This window comes from Lipotes vexillifer, unplaced genomic scaffold (assembly GCF_000442215.2).
Source record: "Lipotes vexillifer unplaced genomic scaffold, Lipotes_vexillifer_v1.1 scaffold1783, whole genome shotgun sequence".
Lineage (NCBI taxonomy): Eukaryota > Metazoa > Chordata > Mammalia > Artiodactyla > Lipotidae > Lipotes > Lipotes vexillifer.
In genome coordinates, this window is record NW_006777435.1 from 152,474 (window position 1) to 175,706 (window position 23,233).

General features: G+C 46.1%; 2 protein-coding genes across 2 annotated transcripts in view; one reads left to right on the top strand and one right to left on the bottom strand.

Moving 5' to 3' along the window:
• LOC103078636 (WW domain binding protein 1-like) overlaps nt 1–1,982 on the bottom strand; it is a 3,279-nt gene extending 1,297 nt beyond the window's left edge. The window contains 2 exon segments of the mRNA XM_082930900.1: nt 1,337–1,457; nt 1,460–1,982. Coding sequence (XP_082787026.1) covers nt 1,337–1,457; nt 1,460–1,982 — 644 coding nt within the window.
• Nucleotides 1–23,233, top strand: part of PI4KA (phosphatidylinositol 4-kinase alpha) — a 97,035-nt gene that overhangs the window by 9,321 nt on the left and 64,481 nt on the right. Inside the window, exons 2-6 of the mRNA XM_007451006.1 lie at nt 13,890–14,006; nt 16,889–16,982; nt 19,535–19,623; nt 21,903–21,975; nt 22,515–22,774. Of these exons, the coding sequence (XP_007451068.1) occupies nt 13,890–14,006; nt 16,889–16,982; nt 19,535–19,623; nt 21,903–21,975; nt 22,515–22,774 (633 nt within the window). The remainder of the gene's footprint in view (nt 1–13,889; nt 14,007–16,888; nt 16,983–19,534; nt 19,624–21,902; nt 21,976–22,514; nt 22,775–23,233) is intronic.

A 23,233-nucleotide genomic window follows, 5' to 3' on the forward strand; every position in this document is an offset into this window, starting at 1 on the left:
CCCGCGTCTCCTGCATCGGCAGGCGGACTCCCAAGCACTGCGCCACCAGGGAAGCCCTCAACTGGTTTTTGAAGCCAAACTACAGTGATAAGGATCCTGTGGTCCTTCAGGATGGCTGCCTTCACCCTCCTACCTGGGCCACTTCGACACTTGACATAGGCTACAAAAATTAGTTACCCCATTCAAGGCGGGGTGGAGCAGGGAAAGGGCAAGAAAACCACAGATAACCAAGGCATTTTTTCCAAATGGTCAGTTTGAAAAAACAAACAAATAAACAAAACAACTTATTCAGAATCAAGAGAAAATACTGTGTGAGTCAGGCTGCGGGACTGCCCTTTCTCAGGACCCGCAGCCTCCTCATTTGTTCGTAGAGAACAGTGAGACGTGAAGGCCGGCAGATGTGTGCTTGGGGTGGGGGAGGGTACTGATCACCTGTGGGCACAGATCAAAGGGCAGAGATGCAGAAAGCTACACCTCTATCTGCTGCCACAGCACAGGGCCTCCTGCTCACCCACAGAAGTTCCAAAGATAGCCCCCGCTCAAGCCTGTACACAAAACATCTCCTTCTGGCTCAACTGTAGCCAGGACTTTTTGAAGGCCAAGTTGGGAAAAAGCCACAAATTTTCCTTTTCCAAAACAGAATTCTTGCCTGCCCATTGGTCAAGTTCTTATTTTCAGCTCGCTTTTTTTTTTTTTTTTAAGAGAAAAACCAAAGAGAAGGCAGGTGTAATATTCCACACTTGAATCAGTCCGCAGCCAGCCAGAACCTGCTGGGAAGGGACCCCTCCAGGATGCATCGTGCCACCTCGATCTCGTCACCTGGAATTTGAGAGCACAAGCCCTTTACCAACCCACCATGCAACCGCCGGTCAGCTCTCATCCTCCCACAGGAGTATCCCAGTTCCGGCTCTGGAGACACTGGCAGCAAGGGGCGACAATCCCCGGACCTCTGGGGGCTTCACCCAGGGCTGAGACCTGCCACCTCTCTTGGACTGATATGCGGCAAGGTTCTCGTAAACTCACACCAGAACATGAATCCACTCCATCGCCAAGAGTCACCTCAGGGCACAGTCTCATCCCCTCCTTGGGGGCTTCTGAAACACACATATCTCTGACCCAAGCAGGTAGTGAGACCTGATGTAAAGGGGGACAGGGTGGGGTATGAGGAATGAGTCACAGGACAACTTCTTGGCCCTCCATGACACTGTGTTTCTATGGGGGGCAAGGCACCCACACCTCAGACTGTACCTGGAGATGCAGGAAAACGCAGGAGCAGAGGGGGGAAAATAAAAAAGGAACACAGTCACTTAATGCTTCTCTCATGGTTCTCCCCTACCCTGGTTGCGTTGCCAAGTTCTCGGGTGCAGGCAGGGCGTGCTCTAGCTGGGGGAGCTGCTGCTCGTTGATGGTGTTCAGCAGCAGGCAGGCAGGCAGCCGCGGCAGGTGGGGGTGCCCGGCTGGGCCTGCTCCTCAGAGGGCTGGCAGAGCCCTTCCTCCTCATCGCCAGGGGGCAGCACGTGGCAGCTGTCGCAGAAGTCCGGGGGCACGTCCAGAGCATCGTCGATGAGCACATTGAACTCTTTGAGGTCGTCATCATGGTGGCCCCAGATGCACACACACACCTCGATGCCCGAGTCACCTGTGAAGCCATGATGTCTGCCGGGTGTCTTGTCTTTGCTGTCAGGGAGGGCACTGCCCTGCTCGGAGCTATACTCTTTCAGCAGCTCCTCCTTACATTTGGAATCCTTGTCCAGGAAGGTCCCAATGTCCACCTCCCCCAGGCCAGCCACAGAGCCGCTGGACTCCATCCCAGGGGCTTTGGTGGCTGCTGGGTCTGCTGGCGTGTTGGAGGGCTCAGGGTCAGCGATGCTCGGGGGTCGCGGGCTGCTCTGAGCCTCCTGGGAACCCCTGGTGGGATTGGCGCCTGGGGAGCTGCCGCCTGTAGGGCCACACTGCTGCCCACAATTACTCAGCGCTGCCATTTTATTTCAGGTTTTTACCAAACTATTTACTACCTCCTTATGAGGAAGTGGTGAACCGACCTCCAACTCCTCCCCCACCATACAGTGCCTTCCAGCTCCAGCAGCAGCAGGTCAGGATGAATGATGGTCCACATGAGCCAGAGCCACCAGAGTTCATAGTAGTAGTTGCAGCACTGAGACTGTTCACAGCAGCGTCCTGTGTCACAGATGTAACTAGCTTTGATTGTTAGTACCCACGCAGGTTTCCTTATCCTGTGGGGGTTCAGCCCTGGCTGACAGGAGCCTTCTCCTCTCCATCCCCCTCCCGCTCCTGCTCCTCCACCACCAGCTGCCACCTCCCTCCTCCTTCTCCCTCTCCTTCTCTTCCCTCTAAATGATATAATTGATTTACAATGTACACCTGAAGCATTGTAAATCAATTATACTTCAATTTAAAAAGTAAATGATATTGGTGAATTTTATCTCAATTTAAAAAAAAGGTAAATGGTATGAGGAGAGATAAAATGGTCTCCCAATTTATAGGGGGACCAGGGAAGACTTTATTTTTTTATTTTTAAAAAATATTTACTTATTTTATTTATTTATTTTTGGCTGCATTGGGTCTTAGTTGTGGCACATGGGCTCTTCATTGCAGCACGCTGACTTCTCTATCTCTAGTTGTGGTGTGCAGGTTTTCTCTAGTTGAGGCACTCGGGCTTAGTTGCCTCTTGGCATGTGGGATCTTAGTTCGCCAACCAGGGATTGAACGCACGTCCCCTGCACTGGAAGGCGGATTCTTTACCACTGGACCACCAGGGAAGTCTCTCAAGGAAGATTTTAAACAGCTGAAGGAGGTAGCTGATGAAGTGTGTACAAAGGAATTCTAGCAGAGGATACAGCTTGTGCAAAGGCCGAGAGGTAGGAACATTTTTGACTCATTTGATGACGTTAGAGTAGGCTATAGTGGTTGTAGCTTGGGGGTGGGTGTGGGCAGGACGTGAGCACCCAGGACAGGTAGTGGAAATGATGGTTGACTTTATCTTAAGAGCAGTTTAACAGTTTAATAGCCTTTAGGGGATTGGTGAAGAATTTAAAATACTAATAATAAGTAAAATAAAATGTCACGATTAGCCTGTAGATGGGAATGTTTGAGACCAGTTTAAATAGATTTGTGAAAATTATATTTAATATGAATATTAAAGTTTTTAAATTTTTTTGCGGTACGCGGGCCTCTCACTGTTGTGGCCTGTCCTGTTGCGGAGCACAGGCTCAGTGGCCATGGCTCATGGGCCTAGCTACTCCGCAGCATGTGGGATCTTCCCAGACTGGGGCACGAACCTGTGTCTCCTGCATCAGCAGGCGGACTCTTAACCACTGCGCCACCAGGGAAGCCCTAAATATTGTTTTTTTAGATGTCTTTCTCACTTAGGAAAATTGTCTGTTACATCTTTTGGGGGGACTTATAATTATATAACTATGGGATCATAGGATATTGGACCTTTTTTCTTTTCTGTTGATAAGCCTTTAAAGATATAAATTTCCCTCTAAGTGCTGCTTTAACAGCATTCCACAAATTTTAATATGTTGTGTTTTCTTTTTCATTATGTTCAAAATATTTTCTGATTTCCCATAGGATTTCTTCTTTGACTCAGAGGTATTTAGAAGTATGTTGTTTAATTTCCAAAATATTGGGGAGTTTTATAGATGTTTTTCTGATATTGATTTCTAAGTTAATTCTGTTGCAGTCAGAAAACATACTTTGTTTGATTTCAGTTCTTTTAAATTTATTGACTTGCTTTAAGAATCAGCATAGGTAAGATATATCTTGTTGAATTTTCCAATTGTACAAGAAAAGAATGTGTATTCTGCTTTTGTTGGGTGGAGTCTCCTATAAATATCTATAAGGTCAAGTAGGTTTTTTAAGTCTTCAGTATCTTTACTGATTTTCTATTTGTTCTATCAATTACTGAGAGAGGATTGTTGAGGTCTCCAACCATAATTGTGGATCTGTCGATTTCTCCTTTGAGTTTTGTTAGTTTTTGCTTCATGTATTTTGAAACTTGATTCTTGGGCTCATACACATTTATGATTGTTATATCCTTGTCATCAATTGACCTCTTTATAATCATGAATAGTAATATTCCTTGTTCTGAAATCTACTTTGTTATTAATATAGCCACTCCAGCTTTCTTGTTGGTGGTGTTTGCATAGTATATCTTTTTCCATCCTTTTGCTTTTAGCTTCTGCCTTTACATTTAAAGTGATTTTCCTGTTGACAGCATGTAGCATGCTTTTCCAGTCTGAAAATCTCTTCCTTGTAGTTGGAGTTTTTAGACCATTTACATTTAATGTAATTATTAATATGATTGGATTTAAATCTACCATCTTGATATTTGTTTTCTATCTGTCTCATCTGGTTTTTGTCCTCTTTTTCTTTTCTTGCCTTCCTTTGGATTAATACAGCATTTTTTGGTATTCCATTTTATCTCCACTTTTTTTGTTTGTTTTGTTTCTGTTTTTGTTTTTGTTTTTTGCAGTACGCGGGCCTCTCACTGTTGTGGCCTCTCCCATTGCGGAGCACAGGCTCTGGACGCGCAGGCTTAGCGGCCATGGCTCACGGGCCTAGCTGCTCCGTGGCATGTGGGATCTTCCCGGACCAGGGCACGAACCTGTGTCCCCTGCATTGGCAGGCAGACTCTCATCCACTGCACCACCAGGGAAGCCCTATCTCCACTTTTGGCTTATTAGCTATAGATCTCTCTTTTTAAGTGGTTGTTCTAGGATTGAAATATGCATCTCTTTAATTTATCATAGTCTACCTTCAAATAACATTATACCACTTCACTTATAGTGTAATAACCTTATAACTGTAATTCGATCTGACCCCATTTTTTTGCGATTGCTGTCATAGATTTTTACTTCTGTGTTATAAACTCCATAGTACATTATAATTTATTTAAATAATAATAAAATATGAAAATGTGCATATTCATATATACGGTATTTTCAGTTCTCTTCATTTCTTTATGTAGATTGATGTTTACACTTTATTGTTTTTATTTTTTTGGGTGGGGGGGACACACTATGAGGCATGTGGGAGCTTAGTTACCCGGCCAGGGATTGAAGCCGCACCCCCTGCAGTGGAAGCGTGAAGTCCCCCTTACTTTATTAGTTTTAACATTTCTTATAGTACAGGTCTGCAAGTGTGATTAATTCTCTCAGCTTTGTCCTATTTGAAAAAGTTTTTTTTTTCAGCTTCATTTCTGCTGACTATAGAATTCTAGGGTGGCAGCTGTTTTTATTTTAGCACTGGTCTATATATCTGTCCTTACCCTAGCACACTGTCTTGATTACTGTCACTTTGTAGTAAGTTTTGAAATTGGGATGAGTGAGTCCCCAAACTTTGCTCTTCCTTTTCAAGATAGCCTTGTCTGTTGTGGGTCTCTTGAATTTCCCTGTGAATTTTAGGATTAGCTTATCAATTTCTGCAAAGAAGTCACCTGGGGTTATAATAGGGATTGTGTTGAATCTGTAGGTCAGTTTGGAGTATAATTGCCATCTTAATATTAATTCTTATCATCCATGATCATGGGATATCTTTCCATTTATTTAGGTCTTTCAGTGAGGTTTTGTAGTTTCTAGAATGTAAGTTTTGCACTTCCTTTGTTAAATTTATGCTGAAGTATTTCGTTCTTTTGATGTATTGTAAATGGAATTAATTCACGACGTAAAAGTCACCATGGAATAATTTCTTAATATCATCTTCAGTCTGTTCATTGGTACTGTATAGAAATGCAGTTGATTTTTCCCCCATTTCCTTTATTGGGGTAAAATACACATAATTTAAAATTTGCCATCTTAATCACTTTTAAGTGTACAGATCAGTGATATTAAATACATTCATAGGGACTTCCCTGGTGGCACAGTGGTTAAGAATCCACCTGCTAGTGCAGGGGACACAGGTTTGATCCCTGCTCTGGGAAGATCCCACATGCCATGGAGCAACTAAGCCCCTGTGCCACAACTACTGAGCCTGTGTGCCACAACTACTGAAGCTCGCATGCCTAGAGCCCATGCTCGCAATAAGAGAAGCCACTGCAATGAGAAGCCCGCGCATCACAATGAAGAGTAGCCCCTGCTCGCCGCAACTAGAGAAAGACCGCGCACAGCAGCAAAGACTCAACGCAGCCATAAATAAATAAATAAATTTATTTTAAGGGCTTCCCTGGTGGCGCAGTGGTTAAGAGTCCGCCTGCCGATGCAGGGGATGTGGGTTCGTGCCCCCGTCTGGGAAGATCCCACATGCCGCGGAGCGGCTGGGCCCGTGAGCCATGGCTGCTGAGCCTGCGCGTCCGGAGCCTGTGTTCCGCAACGGGAGAGGCCACAACAGTGAGAGGCCCGTGTACTGCAAAAAAAAAAAAAAAAATTTATTTTAAAATAAATAAATACATTCGTAATATTTTACTATAATCACCACCATCCACCTCTAGAGCTCTTTTCATCTTGTAAAACTGAAAGTCTGATTACAGTTGATTTTTCTATATTGATCTTGTATCCTGCAACTTTGCTGAACTTATTTATTAGGTCTAATTTTTTTTTAGTGGATTCTTTAGATCAGTGGTCCCCAACTTTTTAGCATCAGGAACCAGTTTCTTGGAAGACAGTTTTTCCACAGACTGGTGTGGGGGAAGGGTATGGTTTCCGGATGATTCAAGTGCATTATGTTTATTGTGCATTTTATTTCTTTTATTATTACATTGTAATATATAGTGAAATAATTATACAACTCACCATAATGCAGAATCAGTGGGAGCCCTGAGCTTGTTTTCACTTGCCACTCACTGATAGGGTCTTGATATGAATCTGCAAGCAGTTGATTTATTATGGTCTCTGTGCAGTCAAACCTCTCTGCTAATGATAATCTGTATTTGCAGCCGCTCCCCAGCACTAGCATCACCGCCTCAGCTCCACGTCAGATCATCAGGCATTAGATTCTCATAAGGAGCATGCAAGCTAGATCCCTCACATGCTCAAATCACAGTGGGATTTGCGCTCCTGTGAGAATCTAATGCCGCCACTGATCTGATAGGAGGCGGTGCTCAGGTGGTAATGCAAGTGATGGGGAGCAGCTGTAAATACAGATGAAGCTTCGCTCACTCCCTTGCCACTCACCTGCTGCTGTGCCACCCGGTTCTGAACTGCCCACGGACTGGTCCTGGTCCATGGCCTGGGGGTGGGGTACCTCTCCTTTAGCTCATGTCATCTGCAAATACAGATAGTTTTTCTTTTTTCTTTCCAATCTGGATGGCTTTTATTTCATTCTCTTGTCTAATTGCCCTGACCAGACTCTCCAGCACAACACTGGGTAGAAGTGTTGAGAGTGAACATCCTTATCTTGTTCCTGATCTTGGGGGGGTAAGCTTTCCATCTTTTACTATGTAAAATGTTGGCTGTGGGTTTTTCATAGATAATCTTTATCAGGTTGAGGAAGTTCCTCATTTGTTGAGTGTTTGTTTTTTTCTTTTTTTGGCCACACCGGGAGCATACAGGATCTTCGTTCCCCAACCAAGGATCGAACCCATGGCCCCTGCCATGGAAGTGCGGAGTCTTAACCACTGGACCACAGGGGAAGTTCCTGTTGAGTGTTTTTATCATGAAGGGTGTTGAATTTTTTCACATGCTTTTTCTGCATCTATTGCAGAGCTGGTTTTTAAACTTTGTTAGGGCAGGTCTGAAATAGCTTTTGCGACAGGGGTAGATTAGCCCCACTGCTGAGGTGTGGCCCTTCGAGTTCTCCACTGAATGCTTTGCGGGTTTTTCGCTCTGGCTGGGAGTAACTCAGACTCCTCTCAGCTCTGTGAGAACCCAGGAACCATTCATCTCACAGTTCCTTGGTTGTGTTTTGCCCAACATTGTGGAGTATTACCCTATCCTGGTCTGTCTTAGTATATTCATCAAAGACTCAGGGGAACTCTTGCAGATTTGTGGAGTTTTTTTTCTGAATTCCCAGCTGCTTTTAGACTTCCAGTACTCCCATTTCTGTCTCCTCAGCTTAGTGAGACCAGCATGATCTGCTTGGGATGCCCGTCTCTGTTTTGTGGTCCAGGATGCATCTTCTGGCAGAAAATCAGGGCAGCTGTAGGGCCCACCTTCTTTACTCTCCCCTAAGCATTTCAGTCCTGTGCTGCTTTTCCAGTGTACGAAACCAGTGGTTTCATGTATTTGTCCATTTTTCTGTTGTTTTTTGGCAGGAAGGTAAATCCAGATCCTGCTGTTCTCTCATGGCTGCAGGTGGAAGTTCTTGGCTCACCGGATTTTATTGCTAGAGCAGACATTGCAAAAATCTATCTGTTCATCTTTTTATACCTCGGAAAGCTGAGGCTTGAGGGAAATGATTTGTCAGTTTGCCAAAATTGGCATCGTTTTAAGACACAAGCATCATGTCACAATCACCTTTGTCTGTCATGCTCGCTCTGAGTCACTTAGAAAATGTTGACTTATGTTCACTGTTCTCTAAGGGGGCAGGGCGTAGGAGAATGAGAATTAAAAAACAGATTTAACAACAACAAAATACCACTAATACTTAAAGCATAATCTTCAGTTCTCAGGGACTTGTTTCTCCAGGAAGAGTATTCCCAGAGGTTTCAGATAACAAAAGTTGCATACTTAAAAGTTTAATTGGCCAGCTTGTAACGCTATTATTGTAGCTTTATTTTGACCTACATACCTGACCTACACCCACTCTCATGTTGAGTTCTCATCTGTGGTGTTCCGCCCACTCATCCAGACTTGTGAGGGCATCTTATTTTCTCTAACTTGGTTCGGCATTTCCTTATTTTGGCAGTAAATTCACCTCAAAGCATCTCTCTTAACAAGCCTTGGGTTAAAGTACTGTCAGGGCTTCTCAAAGTCTAAGGAAGTTACCTCTGTTGCCTCCTGTGGTCTGTTCCTTACTGGCCTCCTCAGAGTGGCGTGCAGAGCCAACCCCTCTGGATCCTTTTCGTAAATGGGAGCAACCCCAGCCGTCTCTTTCAGATTTTGAGCTTAGTGACCTTTTATAATGACAGGCTCTTCCCCCCCTCACCCCAAAGAAACCAAACTACTTGTTAATTTGTTGTAAACTTCTGAAGAAAATTATTCAATGTTATTTTTTCATTTTTTCTTCATTATAGCGTTCAAGCTTTATTCTGCATTAGAGCTTTGACCTCTCTGTGCCTCACTTTTGTAAGCCGTAGAATGGGGATAGTTAATGGGGATGTGGTGGGCACGTGACCAGGGGAACACAGTCCCGTCTGCAGGGGACAGAAGGTAAGTACACAGGGGCTCCAAGGTAAGACATGAGAAGGGCACGCATCTCAGCCCAGGGTTCTTGGTGGGCTCCTGAGAGGTGTGAGGGGATAGACCTGATGTCCAGAGCAGCTTGACAAGCAGGAGAGGGGGAGCTGCGTCTTAGAACGATGGGAGGGTTTTGTGGGGAGACGAGGCAGGTTGAGAAATGTTGCAGACAGTGGAGACCCTGGAAGCGGCCTGGCAGAGGTCCAGCCTGGGTGTCGGTATGTGGGAGGACCTCCCTTGCCAGGCTGCACATGTTTATGGAGTTTGTGTCGGAGTTGGGGGCCAGTGGGGGTGCATGAGCAGGGGGACAGAAGTCAGAGGGTCTAGGGAAGTGCCTGCTGCCTGAGATCATACTTAACCCGTCAGGGCCAAGTTGCCCAACCTGTGAAGCAGGATGGCACATGATCTCCTGAAAGTGGACGCTTGGCAGCCGAGGCCGCGCCCTCCCCCAGCCTCTGCCTGGGACCCTGCCTGTGATTGGGGGTCGTCAGTGGGCCTCAGGCCTGGGGCCGAGCATCCTCTCGGTGTGGGGGTTGGGCCTGTGTGTGCTGCAAGTTTCCTTAGAGAAATTTTACCAAGGAAAGCTCAATGTCACAATCCAGTATTTCTGTGATTTTTTTGCTAATGAAGTAATTTAATCAATTTGGTTTTTGTTTACACACAGCTGTGGAGCATTTTCAAGGCTGCTTTGTGAGATTGAGCTTGACGTGCCTGGGCCTCCTGTCCCAGGTGGCACCGGCCTGGGTCCCCACCTAGCCATCCCTCTCTGCAGCCACGCGCCTGCGTCAGGACCAGATAGCTGCATCGCCTGCTTTTTAAAAACCTTCCTACTTAGATTGAGACTCTTGGGGAAGTTATAGTTAAGTAGCAGTTGTTTTGCTGGTGTTAAAATGTTAGAATTAAAGAAGTTATAGTAGGATTGTTGTATGTAGAAAACATCTTCTTCGTTTAGTTGACCTAGATTTTTTTCCGGTTTTATGTTACTTCTTTGTTCTTGGATTACCCAGATTCTATCCATTGAAATATTATACACTCTTCTCTTATTTTCTGAGCTCTAAGAGTATAACTATTATTGTCCTTTTAGAAATAAGATTTGCATTAGTGGCAAAATTGTTCCTATTATTAAAAATTTTTTTTCTGATTCTGCAGTTAACAGTATTCCTTACAGAAAATACAGAAAAGAGTAAAGAAGGAAATAAATATTGCCTGTAACCTGATTAATTTTTATATCTTTCTTGATAGGCAGTCCAGGTTTTGAGTTTTGTTTACAACTCTGACCAACTGTATTAGTTTCCTATTGCTGTTGTAACAAATGCCCATAACCTTAGTGGCTTAGAACAGTGCAGATTTATTGTTTTATAGTTGTTTAGAAGTCTCACTGGGCTAAAATAAAATAAGAGGACTTGTCAGCACCATTTGTCACACTTCATGCTAACTACCTGGTAACTGGAGTGATGGACTGTGTTAGCTGATTGGCTTCATCCTCCCAACTTTATGACAGGAGGTGGTTTTGCAACTTGGAGTCTGAAGCCCGTGGAAGTTAGGCTCCTGTCCTCCCCAGAGATGGGGAGATGGGCGCTGTCTCCCTTGATGTGTACATTCCAAAGAGATTGCTCCCCAGGTCCTCAAGAAAGACATTCCTAAGTCATAAAGCTCGCAAAGTGCCAATCTAGTCTTCAAAAGAATTTATGCACCATTCCAAGAAATGAGGAAATCCTTCCTTTGGCAAGTTTTCTAGTGTAAGTTCTCAAAGAAAGAGAAGGAGAGGGACAGCTCTTCCCTTACTTTCAACCCGGAGAATTAACGCCTCTTACATGACCTCATCTCTGGTCCTCACCCGGGTTGTCTGTCCCCCTCTGGAACGAGGGCAGGGTGTGGTCCGAGCTTCACTCTGCATCCACAGCGCCCAGGGCGGCACCTCCCGCAAGTAGTGCCCAGTGAACAGTGAGTGAATGAGTTATAGGCATCCTGCTTCCATCGACTCTCATAGGAGCCATTCGAAGGCCGTTACTGTTGCACAGTGGCGTGGACTATGCCCACCACTTGCCGTGGAGCGAGTCCTAAGCCCAGGTGAGGGCTGTGCCTCCGTACCTGGCCCCACGGGGACGCTGTATAGACGGGAAGCTGAGGCTCGATGTGTCGCCTGGTGACTGGGTCTAACTCCAAAGTCCAAATGTATTTCACTTCCACAGAAAAATACAGCATGATCCTTACCCTGCCTCCCCAAAAGCCTCCAGGGACAGAGGACAGGACTGAGAGCACGAGCATATAAAATCTTAGGCTTGTCTGTGTTGACGTGTAGGACTGTTGAAGGGTCATCTTTTCTGTACAGTTACAGCTTTTCCATATTTAGTAATGAGGTTGGGCCAGTCTTGTCACGTTTCTGAGTCTTACTTTGTCCTCCAGCCTTGGGGTCCCCCCCCCAGGTCTGTGTTGCCCAGGGTGGGGCCTGTGGGAGGGCTTCCACAGGCCTCGGGTCAGTGGCGGCTCAAGGGTCAGCTCTGGATCTCAATGGCTCCTTCTGATATAATCCACCTTGTGGTGGATTTCTTATTTGCAGGCGTGTTTCTTTAGAGACTTGACTGTCTGTTATGTGAGTGTGAGTCTCTGCAATGATCGCTTTACCGTGCTTGGTCTACAGCTCCTTCGTGTTTTATTTCCCCTGATCATGAAGCATGTTCTCCCAGTGACGAGGGGAAGTTCGACTTCCATTCCTCGCTTGCCCGTTGCTGTGTGCTCTTTTGCCTAAGCATTTAATCACACAAGCATGGATTCCCCCTTATGTGTATATATTTTTATTTTAACCTACTGGATGTTTTTTCTGATTACACAAGAAATATTTTCCTTTAGAACATATTTTGGCAAATATAAAAAAGCATGAAGAAGAAATGTCTCACCTCTGGTCATCCTATCTGTCAAAACTATTAACACTTTGAATATATATATATATATATGTACACACACATATGTATATACACACACCCATATATATATACCTACACACATATATATACATATACATATATGTATATTTTGGGCCACGCTTCATGGCTTGTGGGATCTTAGTTCCCCGACCAGGGGTTGAACCCGGGCCACGACAGTGAAAGTGCTGAGTCCTAACGACTGGACCGCCAGGGACTCCCTGATGTATTTTCTTCCAGCATTTTTTCTGTATGTGATTCAGATCATTCCTTTCGTGAGCTTATAGAACATTTAGAACATTGTTCTGTGTCACTGCTTAGTCATAGAAAAATGCCATTTTTAATGTCTGTAACATTAGGTTAAACTTTACAGAAGCATTGTTTTTGTAGGTCAAAAATGGTTGAGGGCTTCCCTGGTGGCGCAGTGCTTGGGAGTCCGCCTGCCGATGCAGGAGACGTGGGTTCGTGCCCCGTTTCGGGAGGATCCCACATGCCGCGGAGCGGCTGGGCCCGTGAGCCATGGCCGCTGAGCCTGCGCGTCCGGAGCCTGTGCTCCGCAAATGGGAGAGGCCACAACAGTGAGAGGCCCGCATAACGCAAGAAAAAAAAAAAAAAAAAAAAAAATGGTTGAATATCAGCAGTTAGGGTTTAACCTAATATTTGATCAAGTGGTTCATCATGATTATTTTCCTAATGTTAAATATTTAGATTGTTTCAGAGTTTCAGTTAGTATACACAACACTGGGGTGAAAGTATTTTACATAATCTTTGCCAGTTTCAGTTTGTCCTCTTGTATTTGCCCTTTTAAAATCTGAAGGGAACAACAGCAAATTACTTTCTATAAAAAATTACAGTGGTAATTGACTGATGCATTTTCAGGGCAAATGGCAATCACTGGCTTCCATTTCCTTTGCTATTAGAACATCCCACCAGACCACGTGAATGTCAGTGAGAGACTTCTCATTGGGTCCATGGGACAGCAAGGTTAGGGCCTCCTCGTGTATCTTAAAGCTCTGTTCAGAGCTTGCTCTGGCAGAGATTTTCAAGATTGGCATCACCTGATTTCCTTTTCATTATAAATCCTGATTTTTAGTTCTTTTATGACAGACACTTACTGTTGGTTTGTTCTGACGATAATCCTAGTGTTTCTATTTATTCAGGAAATTGCTGACTGCCTGCCTGCTGCCCTCTGCCTGCCACCATGCCGTGTCCAGTAACAATATATATTGTTTATTGAGCGCGTACTGTGTGCCCCGCACAGTTCTGAGTGCTTTACACACATTTAATGTTTAAAGAGCCCTAAGGGGAGGCCTTGTGACTATAGGTAGCTTACCTGTAGGTTTTCATAACCTGCTCACGGGCACCACTGGGAGGTGGGGACCCTGGACTGCCCTGACACCAAAGGGCAGACATTAGCCATGGTGCTTTACTACCTCCATGGACACAGCCTTTCAGCTCTTGGTCCAGGTTCCTTGGAGGGGTGTGTATACCATCATTTCAGAGGCATTTCAGAGGCTGGAGGTGTCCTTTTTATGACCTTTTGATTGGAAAAAAATGACTTATTTGTTGTATATATTCACTGGGCTTTTTGGTACTGGTTTATCTGAGTGTGGGTTTATATATTTTTAAGCTATGGGCTTTTTTTGTTTGTTTGTTTGGTCTCATTTTCTAGGTCCAGAAGCTGCTATGTATGTGCCCAGTCGATTTCCATGGCATCTTCCAGTTGGATGAAAGGCGGAGAGACGCAGTGATTGCATTGGGCATTTTTCTCATTGAATCTGATCTACAGGTAGGACTTGGCTAAATTAAAAGTGTTTCTGCATGCAGAAGAGGGTGTGGTTTAGGTTTAAGTTTGTGTCTACTTTATAGTCCTAAATCAGGCCTAGAGGAGCGCTCGCAAGCCTACCTGGTGTAAGTGGTCAGCTGAGGGCGAGTGATGGGGAGGGGGCAGAACTGGTGGGAATGAGACCTCTATGGACACGTCCTCAGGAAGGTGCGGTTTTTGTTTTCGCCAGAAAGTTAGAGTGCTTTGTGAAGTAATCATGTACCTCCAGAGTAGACTTGATTTTAAACCTCAGGCAAAACGCTCGGGAGCTAGACTCAGAGTAACCACTTCTTTTCCTTCCAAAAAGACAGTGTTCTTTGAGATAATTGTGATATAACAGTCTTTTTCAAAACTATGATAGATATAAATTGTTTTAGAGTACATGTTAATGTGCCTTTTAAAGGTGATTTACAAACCATTGTTGTCACTACAACAGAAAATGGCCATCTTTTAGTATTTACCAAGGCTAATTGAAGCAAATGCTCAGTCACTGGATACAGAATCTTTTATCTGTTTATTTTTATCATTGCCAAAAATCATTTTTTAAAATTCCAAGTTTAATCATCCTATGTTAAAAAAAATAAAGATGTCAGCTATTTGAATTTTTATTCATCTAAGAAAGTTAGCTTGCATGTCCTGGAAATTTTACTTCAATAAGAATTAATATTTTTGACAGAGTATTTATACATTTGAAAAAAAATAAGCATTTTAATTTTAGAGAAGTATTTCAAAAATTAAATAGGTTACCTGATCAAGGCCACACGAAAAACCAAGATTAGATGCATAAGCTGCATTTTAATTTTTCTTCTTCCTATTTATTTACAAATGTGAAAATAAAGACAATCATTTTCTATTTGCCAGGTCCTATTTAAATTTAAATATAAAAATAAAGGGAGGAAAATAAATTAAAAAAAAAAAAAACCTGTATAAGAAACTACTGCTATTGGAATGAGTATTACTTGAAACTATCTTTGGCAAACATATCACTTGCTGGATTTACCTGTGAACCCCTAATACCTGTATCGGGTTTTTTCAGATGGCAGAGAAGAGACGAGTACAAGTTACTTTTGGTGTGGTTTGGGTTCCGGGTCAGTGGTTGGTAGGGGTGGCAGCAGCTGTCCCATGGGGCTCACAGTTGGCCTGAGCTTCCCAGGAAGCCTGAGGCCTCACGGACACCAAGAGAGGAGCCTGGTGTCTGCTGGCCCCTGCGCCTAGGGACCAGCTTTCTCGTGATCCACCTGGAGTTTGTGTTCCTTTCCTCCATCCTGGGTGGGCGCTGGCACTGGCCTCCTTCGTGCCCAGTTAGTGGGCTGCCCTGGCAGCAGCCGTGGCCAGAGTAGCAGTGGTGGTGACACCATTGCAGGGTGTGTGGGGAAGAGCCTGGGCTGCTTCCTCTCTGCAGGGCCTTGGTGTGCGGCCCCTTTGGGGTCTTGTGTGTGTTAGTACACCAGTTCCCTGGGCAATTGTTGTACAGGAAAAATGGTTTTGTTTTCACTAAAGAAAGTTCTCTTTTTATTTTGGTTACCTGCTGTGGCATAAAATTTACCCCAAAGTTGGTGGCTTAATTACCCCGAAGTTAGTTGGTTTTGTTTGGCAGAGGTTTTTGCTCATGAATCTGCAATTTAGCCAGTGCTCAGAAGAGCCCAGTTTCTGCTCCATTTGGTGTCATCTGGGGTGGCTCAAAGGCTGGCCCTGGAGTCACCTGAAGGCCCCTCCCCCACATGTGTGGGGTTGATCCTGGCCGCTGGCTGGACCTTCTCTGGGGCTCTTGGCCAGGGCTCCTCCATGTGCATGGCCTCCCTGTGTGGCCGGGGTTGTGTCACCTTGTCACAGCATAGTGTCTGGGTTGCAAGAGTGCGTGTCCTGAGAAAGAGCCGGGGGAAGTGGCTCTGCCATCTCTGAGCTAGCCTGGGAAGTCAGGCTCGTTCATTCTACTTTCTACATGCGGCTATCCCTCGGCATCTTCGGGGGATTGGCTCCGGGACCCCTTGCAGGTACCACAGTCCAAGGATGCTCCAGTCTTCCATATAAAATGGTGTAGTACTGTCAGCTCTTTGTATCCACAGACGTGGAACCCTTGGATACGGAGGTCTGACTGTACACTAGAAGCAAGTCACCAAGGCAGCCCTGTTTTCAGGGGATGCAAGTTTGACTCTGCCTTTTGGTGAAAGGAGTGTGGCAGAATTTGCAACCATGTTTTCAAAGCCACATGTTTTTTCAGCATTTCAGAACATCAGATAGTGTCCCCTTCTCTGGAGCACACTTGTCCTTCACGGGGGCAGCCGCATGTAGGGAGACAGCCAGGAGAGCTAGTGGTGGAAGGTTATGAACTCTATACTGATTGGCTAGTTTGGAAACTAGATGAAAGTAATTTTTCCATTGGCTAACATTGGCTATAAAGTCTAATGCTCAATTTGAGAGGAGCAAAAGGAAACATGAAGCCGAAAATTTATGAAAGGAAGGGAAGAGCACAAGGGCCGTGAACAACAGAAAGAAGCATCACCAAGTTTGTAAGCTGCTCTCCAGTCTGGAGGATGTGGTCCTGAGGTTTGGGTTTGGGGACTTTAAACACCTGGCAGGAGGCAGTTCTGAGTGTGTGCACACATGTCTTCTTCTGGAGGCCAGAGCCAGGCTGGACACTGAGCAGCAGAGGGCCGGTGTCGGCCTTCCTGTTGGCCGGAGGGACGCTGCCCACCATGTGCAGCAGGAAGGGTGCGATGCTGTGCAAACGCCCTTCTCTGAGATGATCAGGATGTGGATGTGCTTTGTTTTGGGCTCAGTCTGTGCTAGAAAGCTACCAGTCGTGTACTTAATTAAATGTAATTTTTTTTTTTTTTTTTTTTTAGCACAAAGATTCTGTGGTTCCTTACCTTCTTCGACTTCTTAAAGGTCTTCCGAAAGTGTATTGGGTAGAAGAAAGCACAGCTCGGAAAGGCAGAGGTAGTTTTGCTTAAAGTTTTCCTGAATGCGAGGAAACATCTGTGTGTTCCCCGTCTGTTAGGATTGAATGTTTAATCACACTAACGCGGCAGTTAGGATGCTTCTAGCTGGTTCCACTCCTGTGCCTGCAGCACTAGCGCTTTCTCACGTTGCCCAGAGCCCTGGGCGGGATGAGCAGAGCTGAGCAGGACCACAGGGGCCCTCAGGAACCTTTGCTCATGTCCCATTGGCTGCCCTGGGTCCCCTGCTGTCCCTGAGCTGGTCTGTTGCCTCAGATGGAGAGGCTCACCCTGCAGTGAGGTCAGTTCTCGAGGTGGCCTGGTGGCTGCACAGAAAGGAGGGCTGAGATGGGAGTTTGGGACTCAACCACTGTGTCCACTGTCAGTAGTTTTATCGCTTTGTCGATGTTGCTAAATTTCCACTGAACTTTGCATCTTTGCAAATGGAATAAATTCATGTGTATTTCCTTTTAACTTGTATTTGATACTGATCTCTCTTTAAAGTCAAAGAGAAAGTTAGATAATCTGTTCTCTCTTCCCCTCCACTGCCCTCCCCTCCCTTCCTCCCTCCTTGCCTTCCTCCTCCGGTCCCTCCCGAAGTATTTACATAGGTCCCCTACATGCCAGGCATTGTGCTAAATGCTTATAACACTCATGATCTTGTAAACGGATTTCCCAAGACTCCAAAATCAGCTTGGAAGATCTCCAGCATTTCAGAGTTCGTGACCCATGAGACTGAAGTTTCCTTGTAATCTCTCTCTCTGAGTCCAAGGCCCCCACCTTCAGATCTAGTGGGGGGTTGGTGCCTGCAAAGAAGGCCCTTGTCCTTTCTGTTGGTGGCATGGCCTGAATTTGTCAGGTGGGCTCAGTCTGCTGGAGACTGTGCTGTCCTCATGAACATCCGCTTGTGCCTGCCCGTGTTCCTCTTGCCCTTTGGGTTTTCAGCATTTCTGGTGACTTACTGTACCTAAAGCTGACAGACCCCAAATTATTCAGGTGTCCTGGAATTTGGAAGGCTACAGATTAAATAGAGCATTGCTGAAAAGTGAAACATCTGTGTTTACCATTGTTATCTAATTTGGGGAGAAGTAGAATACTAGAAAGTGTTGATCCTATTTTATTTCAAAACAAATATCACTTCTGTATACTTGGACTCATTCGAATGAGTTTTTTAGCATTATTTAAACATTGTTAGGGACTTTCCTGGTGGCGCAGTGGTTAAATATCTGCCTGCTAATGCAGGGGACACAGGTTCAAGCCCTGGTCCGGGAAGATCCCACATGTTGCGGAGCAGCTGGGACCGTGCACCACAACTACTGAGCCTGCGCTCTAGAGCTCGTGAGCCACAACTACTGAAGCCTGCATGCCTAGAGCCCGTGCTCCGCAACAAGAGAAGCCACCACAGTGAGAAGCCCACACACCACAGCAAAGAGTAGCCCCCACTCACTGCAAGTAGAGAAAGCCCACACGCAGCAATGAAGACCCAACGCAGCCAAAAATAAATAAATAAAAAATAGATAAATTTATTAAAAAAAAACATTGTTAGAGATATATAAATTTCCAATTATTGGGTAATATTTCAGTCTCCTAATTTCTATTAAGGCAATATCACTTATGCTTTGATAAACCCCATAGCAGTAGTTCTTAAAGGGCCATCCCTGGACCAGCAGCATCAGCACCCCTGGGAACTTGTCAGAAGGGAGATTCTCAGACCCCACATTGGAGCTACTGAGTTAGGAACTCTGGGCCCGGGAGTCAGGCAGCCTGCGTTTCAACAAGCCCTCCCGGTGGTTCCGGCCACACTCAAGCTTGAGAAGGACCTAGAGCTGCATCTAAGAATCACATGTGCGGAAGTAGACACGCAGTGGTCGTCTGCTGTGTGTGTGTGTGTGTGTCTTTGAGTCAGTGCTCAAAGTTCAAAATTGGTGAAATGTTTAATAGTGATTGGACCTCCTCGGCAGCAGGTCTAAACTTCCCAAAGTGCAGAAGTGGTGCTTCACTTTTGGTCTTTTGGGTGTAGTGCTCCCTTCTTGACCTTGAGGCTCCGCTTCTGAGAATCTCCGTACTGGCAGGCTCAGTCGGGGAAGGGCTAAAAAACCTACGAGGAGTAGAGCACATCTCTGGTGCTCTTCTGAGGATTTTCTCCACCTGTCAGAAGAAAAAAGGAAAAAAACATTAATTCAGTTTAAAGTGATAGTAATTGGTATTTGACAGCCTCCATGAAACATCTCCCATAGTCTTACCAAGATTGATTTCCCAGTTTTATTTAGGTCGGGAATAAAACATGGAATCTGTCATGTTGAGAGGCTCTGTAATCTCAGACTATAAATTGGCTCAGCAAACATTTCAATTTCTTGAACCAAAACATTTTATTACAAGGAAGGCAGGGGTGTTTCTCAGCGAACACCTTGGGCCCATATCTGTTCTCTGGAGGCTCATCCTGACAAGGGATGCCTCCACTGTAAGCAGGTCCTTGGCAGCCGTGTGAGAGGAAACAGCCAGATGGGGTGGCCGGTCAGTGTGATGATCCGATTCCTGTCTTTCTGCCTCCAGGCACCCTCCCGGTGGCCGAGAGCTTCAGCTTCTGCTTGGTCACTTTGCTGTCTGACGTGGCTTATAGGGACCCTTCCCTCAGGGATGAGGTAAGTGTGTGGTGACTCGGTGTGCGTTTCTGTAAGATCCGAGAGTCCCAAAGTGATGACAGGACAAAAAAAAAAAAGTGATTGGATTGTTTATGTTGATTTATTTCATACTGTTAGTCACACACATGAGAAATGTTAAATCCTGCTCGCAGTGCTTAGTCCCCCACTGACCTCCCGAGTCTTATCTCGTTCAGCTTTCCCAACTGCCCTGTGAGGTGGCCAGCAAAAGGTCACGCGTCCTCCTGCCTCCATGCTGGGGACTGACGTTCATAGGAGAAGATTTTCTGGAAAGCTGGAGCCGTTCCTTCAAGTGCTCCATTTTTTTTAGTTTTAGTTTATTTTGTTGGAAATGTTACTTAAATGTATTTCATATTTCTCTCCTTTTATTTATTTATTTATTTTTGGCTGCATTGGGTCTTCATTGCTGCGAGAGGGCTTTCTCTAGTTGCAGCGAGTGGGTGCTACTCTTCATTGTGGTGCGTGGCCTTTTCATTATGGTGGCTTCTCTTGTTTCGGAGCACAGGCTCTAGGCACATGGGTTTCAGTAGTTGCAGCACACGGGCTCAGTAGTTGTGGCTTGTGGACTCTAGAGCACGGGCTTAGTAGTTGTGGCACACAGGCCTAGTTGCTCCACAGCATGTGAGATCTTCCCGGACCAGGGCTCAAACCTGTGTCCCTGCTTTGGCAGGCGGATTCTTTTTTTTTTTGAGAAGGAAGGTTTTTTTTGTTTTATTTTTTGCGGTACACGGGCCTCTCACTGTGGTGGCCTCTCCCGTTGCAGAGCACAGGCTCCGGACGCGCAGGCTCAGCGGCCATGGCTCACAGGCCCAGCCACTCTGCGGCATGTGGGATCTTCCTGGACCGGGGCACGAACCCGTGTCCCCTGCATCAGCAGGCGGACTCTCAACCGCTGCGCCACCAGGGAAGCCCTGGCAGGCGGATTCTTAACCACTGTGCCACCAGGAAGCCCCCCTGTATCTTTTTTAATTTTTAAAATCTCTTTCCTTACTATCACACTGTAAATTCTGTGTCCCTATTTCTGCCATTATGTTGGTCTCCACCCTTCTTTCTTAGTTTAGGTTCTTTATTTACTTGTGGGTTGGCTAAAGAGGTAACTAGATAACGTTAGAATCACATATTATTTAAAAAGCTAACAGGGCTTTTCTATCAGTAACACCTATTGAAATAGGTCACCACAGAAGATGGTGGCATAACTTTAATACGTGAAATGGACGAAACATTGCTTTCCAGGTCCTCACTGTTCCACATCATTTGACACTAGCAAAACGTGAGCAGTTTGGTGATGAACAAGTCACCTCAGACCAACTTCATTTTTCTGCCTGGATTCCCCAAGACTGGAAGTGGGGGAAGTGAGAGGGACTCGGTCTGGGTGCTCTTCATCAGGGCCTGGACCACACCTCTCCTGACATCCTGGGTCAGCAGTGTAGCGGAGGGCAGGGTTTGCAGAGCCGCCTGAAGGACCACCCCAGGGGCACCTGGCAGGAGTCTCTGGTCACCTGCTCCCTGCGGTGGAAGCTGAACAGCTAGGACCAGCCAGGACCGGGGATGAAAATCCTGAAAGCAAGTCAGTCTCGTCGGTAGATGATTCGGATGCCAAGCTGGGAATCGAGGACCCTCGCAGTGAACTGAAGCTTATGCCCTGAGCTTTTGTGGAGCTCAGTGACGGGCAAAAAAAATACCAGCCCTGCAGGTGGAGGGGCACAGCTTGAGGCAGCATGTGTGAGAGACACTTAAGGATTTCACTTCTCTGTGAGTTCATGGAGCCAGCAGTGTGAAGGGCAGCTGGAAAGCCAGTGTCACGTCCACAGACGTCTGGGGTCCGTGCTGAGTCTGGTGATTACTCAGGGAGATCCCCAGCATCGCTGGAATAGATAGTAGTGTGTTTTGTCTGAACACTGCAGTTGGAGATGGTTTCTTACACACTGAGCTATAGTGGAGTCAGGCAGGCCATCAGCAAGGACTTGAATCATAAGGAACGGATGAAAAGAACCAGGGGTGTTGAGCTGTGAAGAGAGATTGGGGGCCTGTTACCTGTTTCCAGAGTTAGGAGGCCTGTGGACCAGCCAGAGAGGGAGGGTTCTGTCCACAGAAGGTCTGTTGCCTTACCCCTCGGCAGAGCTTCCGTGCAGGGGGTTATGGATCAGGTATGAGGTTGGACAAGAGAATGTCTAAAGCTCCCTCTAGTTCTGAATTAATTTTGTGATATTTATCTGATTTTGTTTATAAGTTTGTGTGTTATGTTTCCTTGGCTATTCCAGATTTTAGAGGCACTTTTGCAGGTTTTACATGTCCTTTTGGGAATGTGCCAGGCCTTGGAGATTCAAGAGAAAGGTATGTTTTTCTTTTTATTGTTTGTGATTATCCTTCCCCTTGCTTTTCCCAGTCTTCAGATTTTCTGTTCTTTGCAACCAGTGTATCTGGTGGACGTGACCTTTGCTGCATGTTAGCTGAGAGCCCACGTGGGGTCGTGAGCACAGGTCTGCTGCCTGAATGCTGGGCCACTTCCCCCTATGGGGCTCGGTTTCTTCACCTGTAACATGTCTGAAGGTCATTTTTCCTCTGGTGTGAGGCTACCAATCTGCTCCCAGAAGGACTAAATGCACCGATTAAGTCCCGTGAGGAAGCCTGCTCAGGTGACGTGGCCGAGGGACTGATTTGGAGGTGCTGTGCGTGGTTAAGACCTCCCACCCACGGGCCGTGTCTGCAGCCGTGGTTGAGGATGGATGGAAAATACTGCCGGTCAGCGCCTGGGCTTGGCCCTGTTGCCATGGCTAGTTCTGGCCCTTGGACTTGCTGGTGTGGGGCCCTGAGATGGGTGGTCCCACGTCCCCAGGTGGTGCCGCCACGGCTTCCCTCTCTCTGCCTTCCAGAATACCTCTGCAAGTATGCGGTCCCATGCCTCATAGGAATCTCCCGCGCATTTGGGCGTTACAGCAACATGGAAGAGTCCCTCCTGTCCAGGCTCTTCCCCAGAGTCCCTCCTCATTCCCTCCACGTCCCCGAGGAGCTGGAAGGTGTACGGAGGCGGTCCTTCAACGACTTTCGCTCCATCCTCCCCAGCAACCTGCTGGCGGTGTGTCAGGAGGGCACCCTGAAGAGGAAGGCCAGCAGCGTGTCCAGCATCTCGCAGGTGGGGCCATGCGCCCAGATGGACAGGGGATGGGGGCTTGTTAGGTGCCCACTTGCGTGTAGTTTGAGGGAACTTGGGGAACGTGAAAGGTTCTCATTAGAGTTCTCTTTAATACAAAGGTTGCCTTGTCCTTTTTAAGATTTATAAGTGAGTCATCTCCTGGGAAGTGAAGTGTTTGGGCACCAGCTCTTTTCTGAGTGCAAGACAGTTGGTGCCTGTAGAGAATATGTAATTGACTCATGGAGAAAGACAGGGACACGAAACACAGAATAATCTGGCTCAGTCATCAGGTGTAGACTAGACACAAGAATTTAGAATTACAGTAGAGAACCTGTAGCCAGGGTGGGCTTCAGCAAGGAGGTGGGGCTGAACCAGGGCTCTGGCCAGCAGAGGGAGCCTTGTCTGAGACAGATCTGACTGAGGTCTGACTGGCCTTTCTTATCTGTGCGTGTGGTTGTG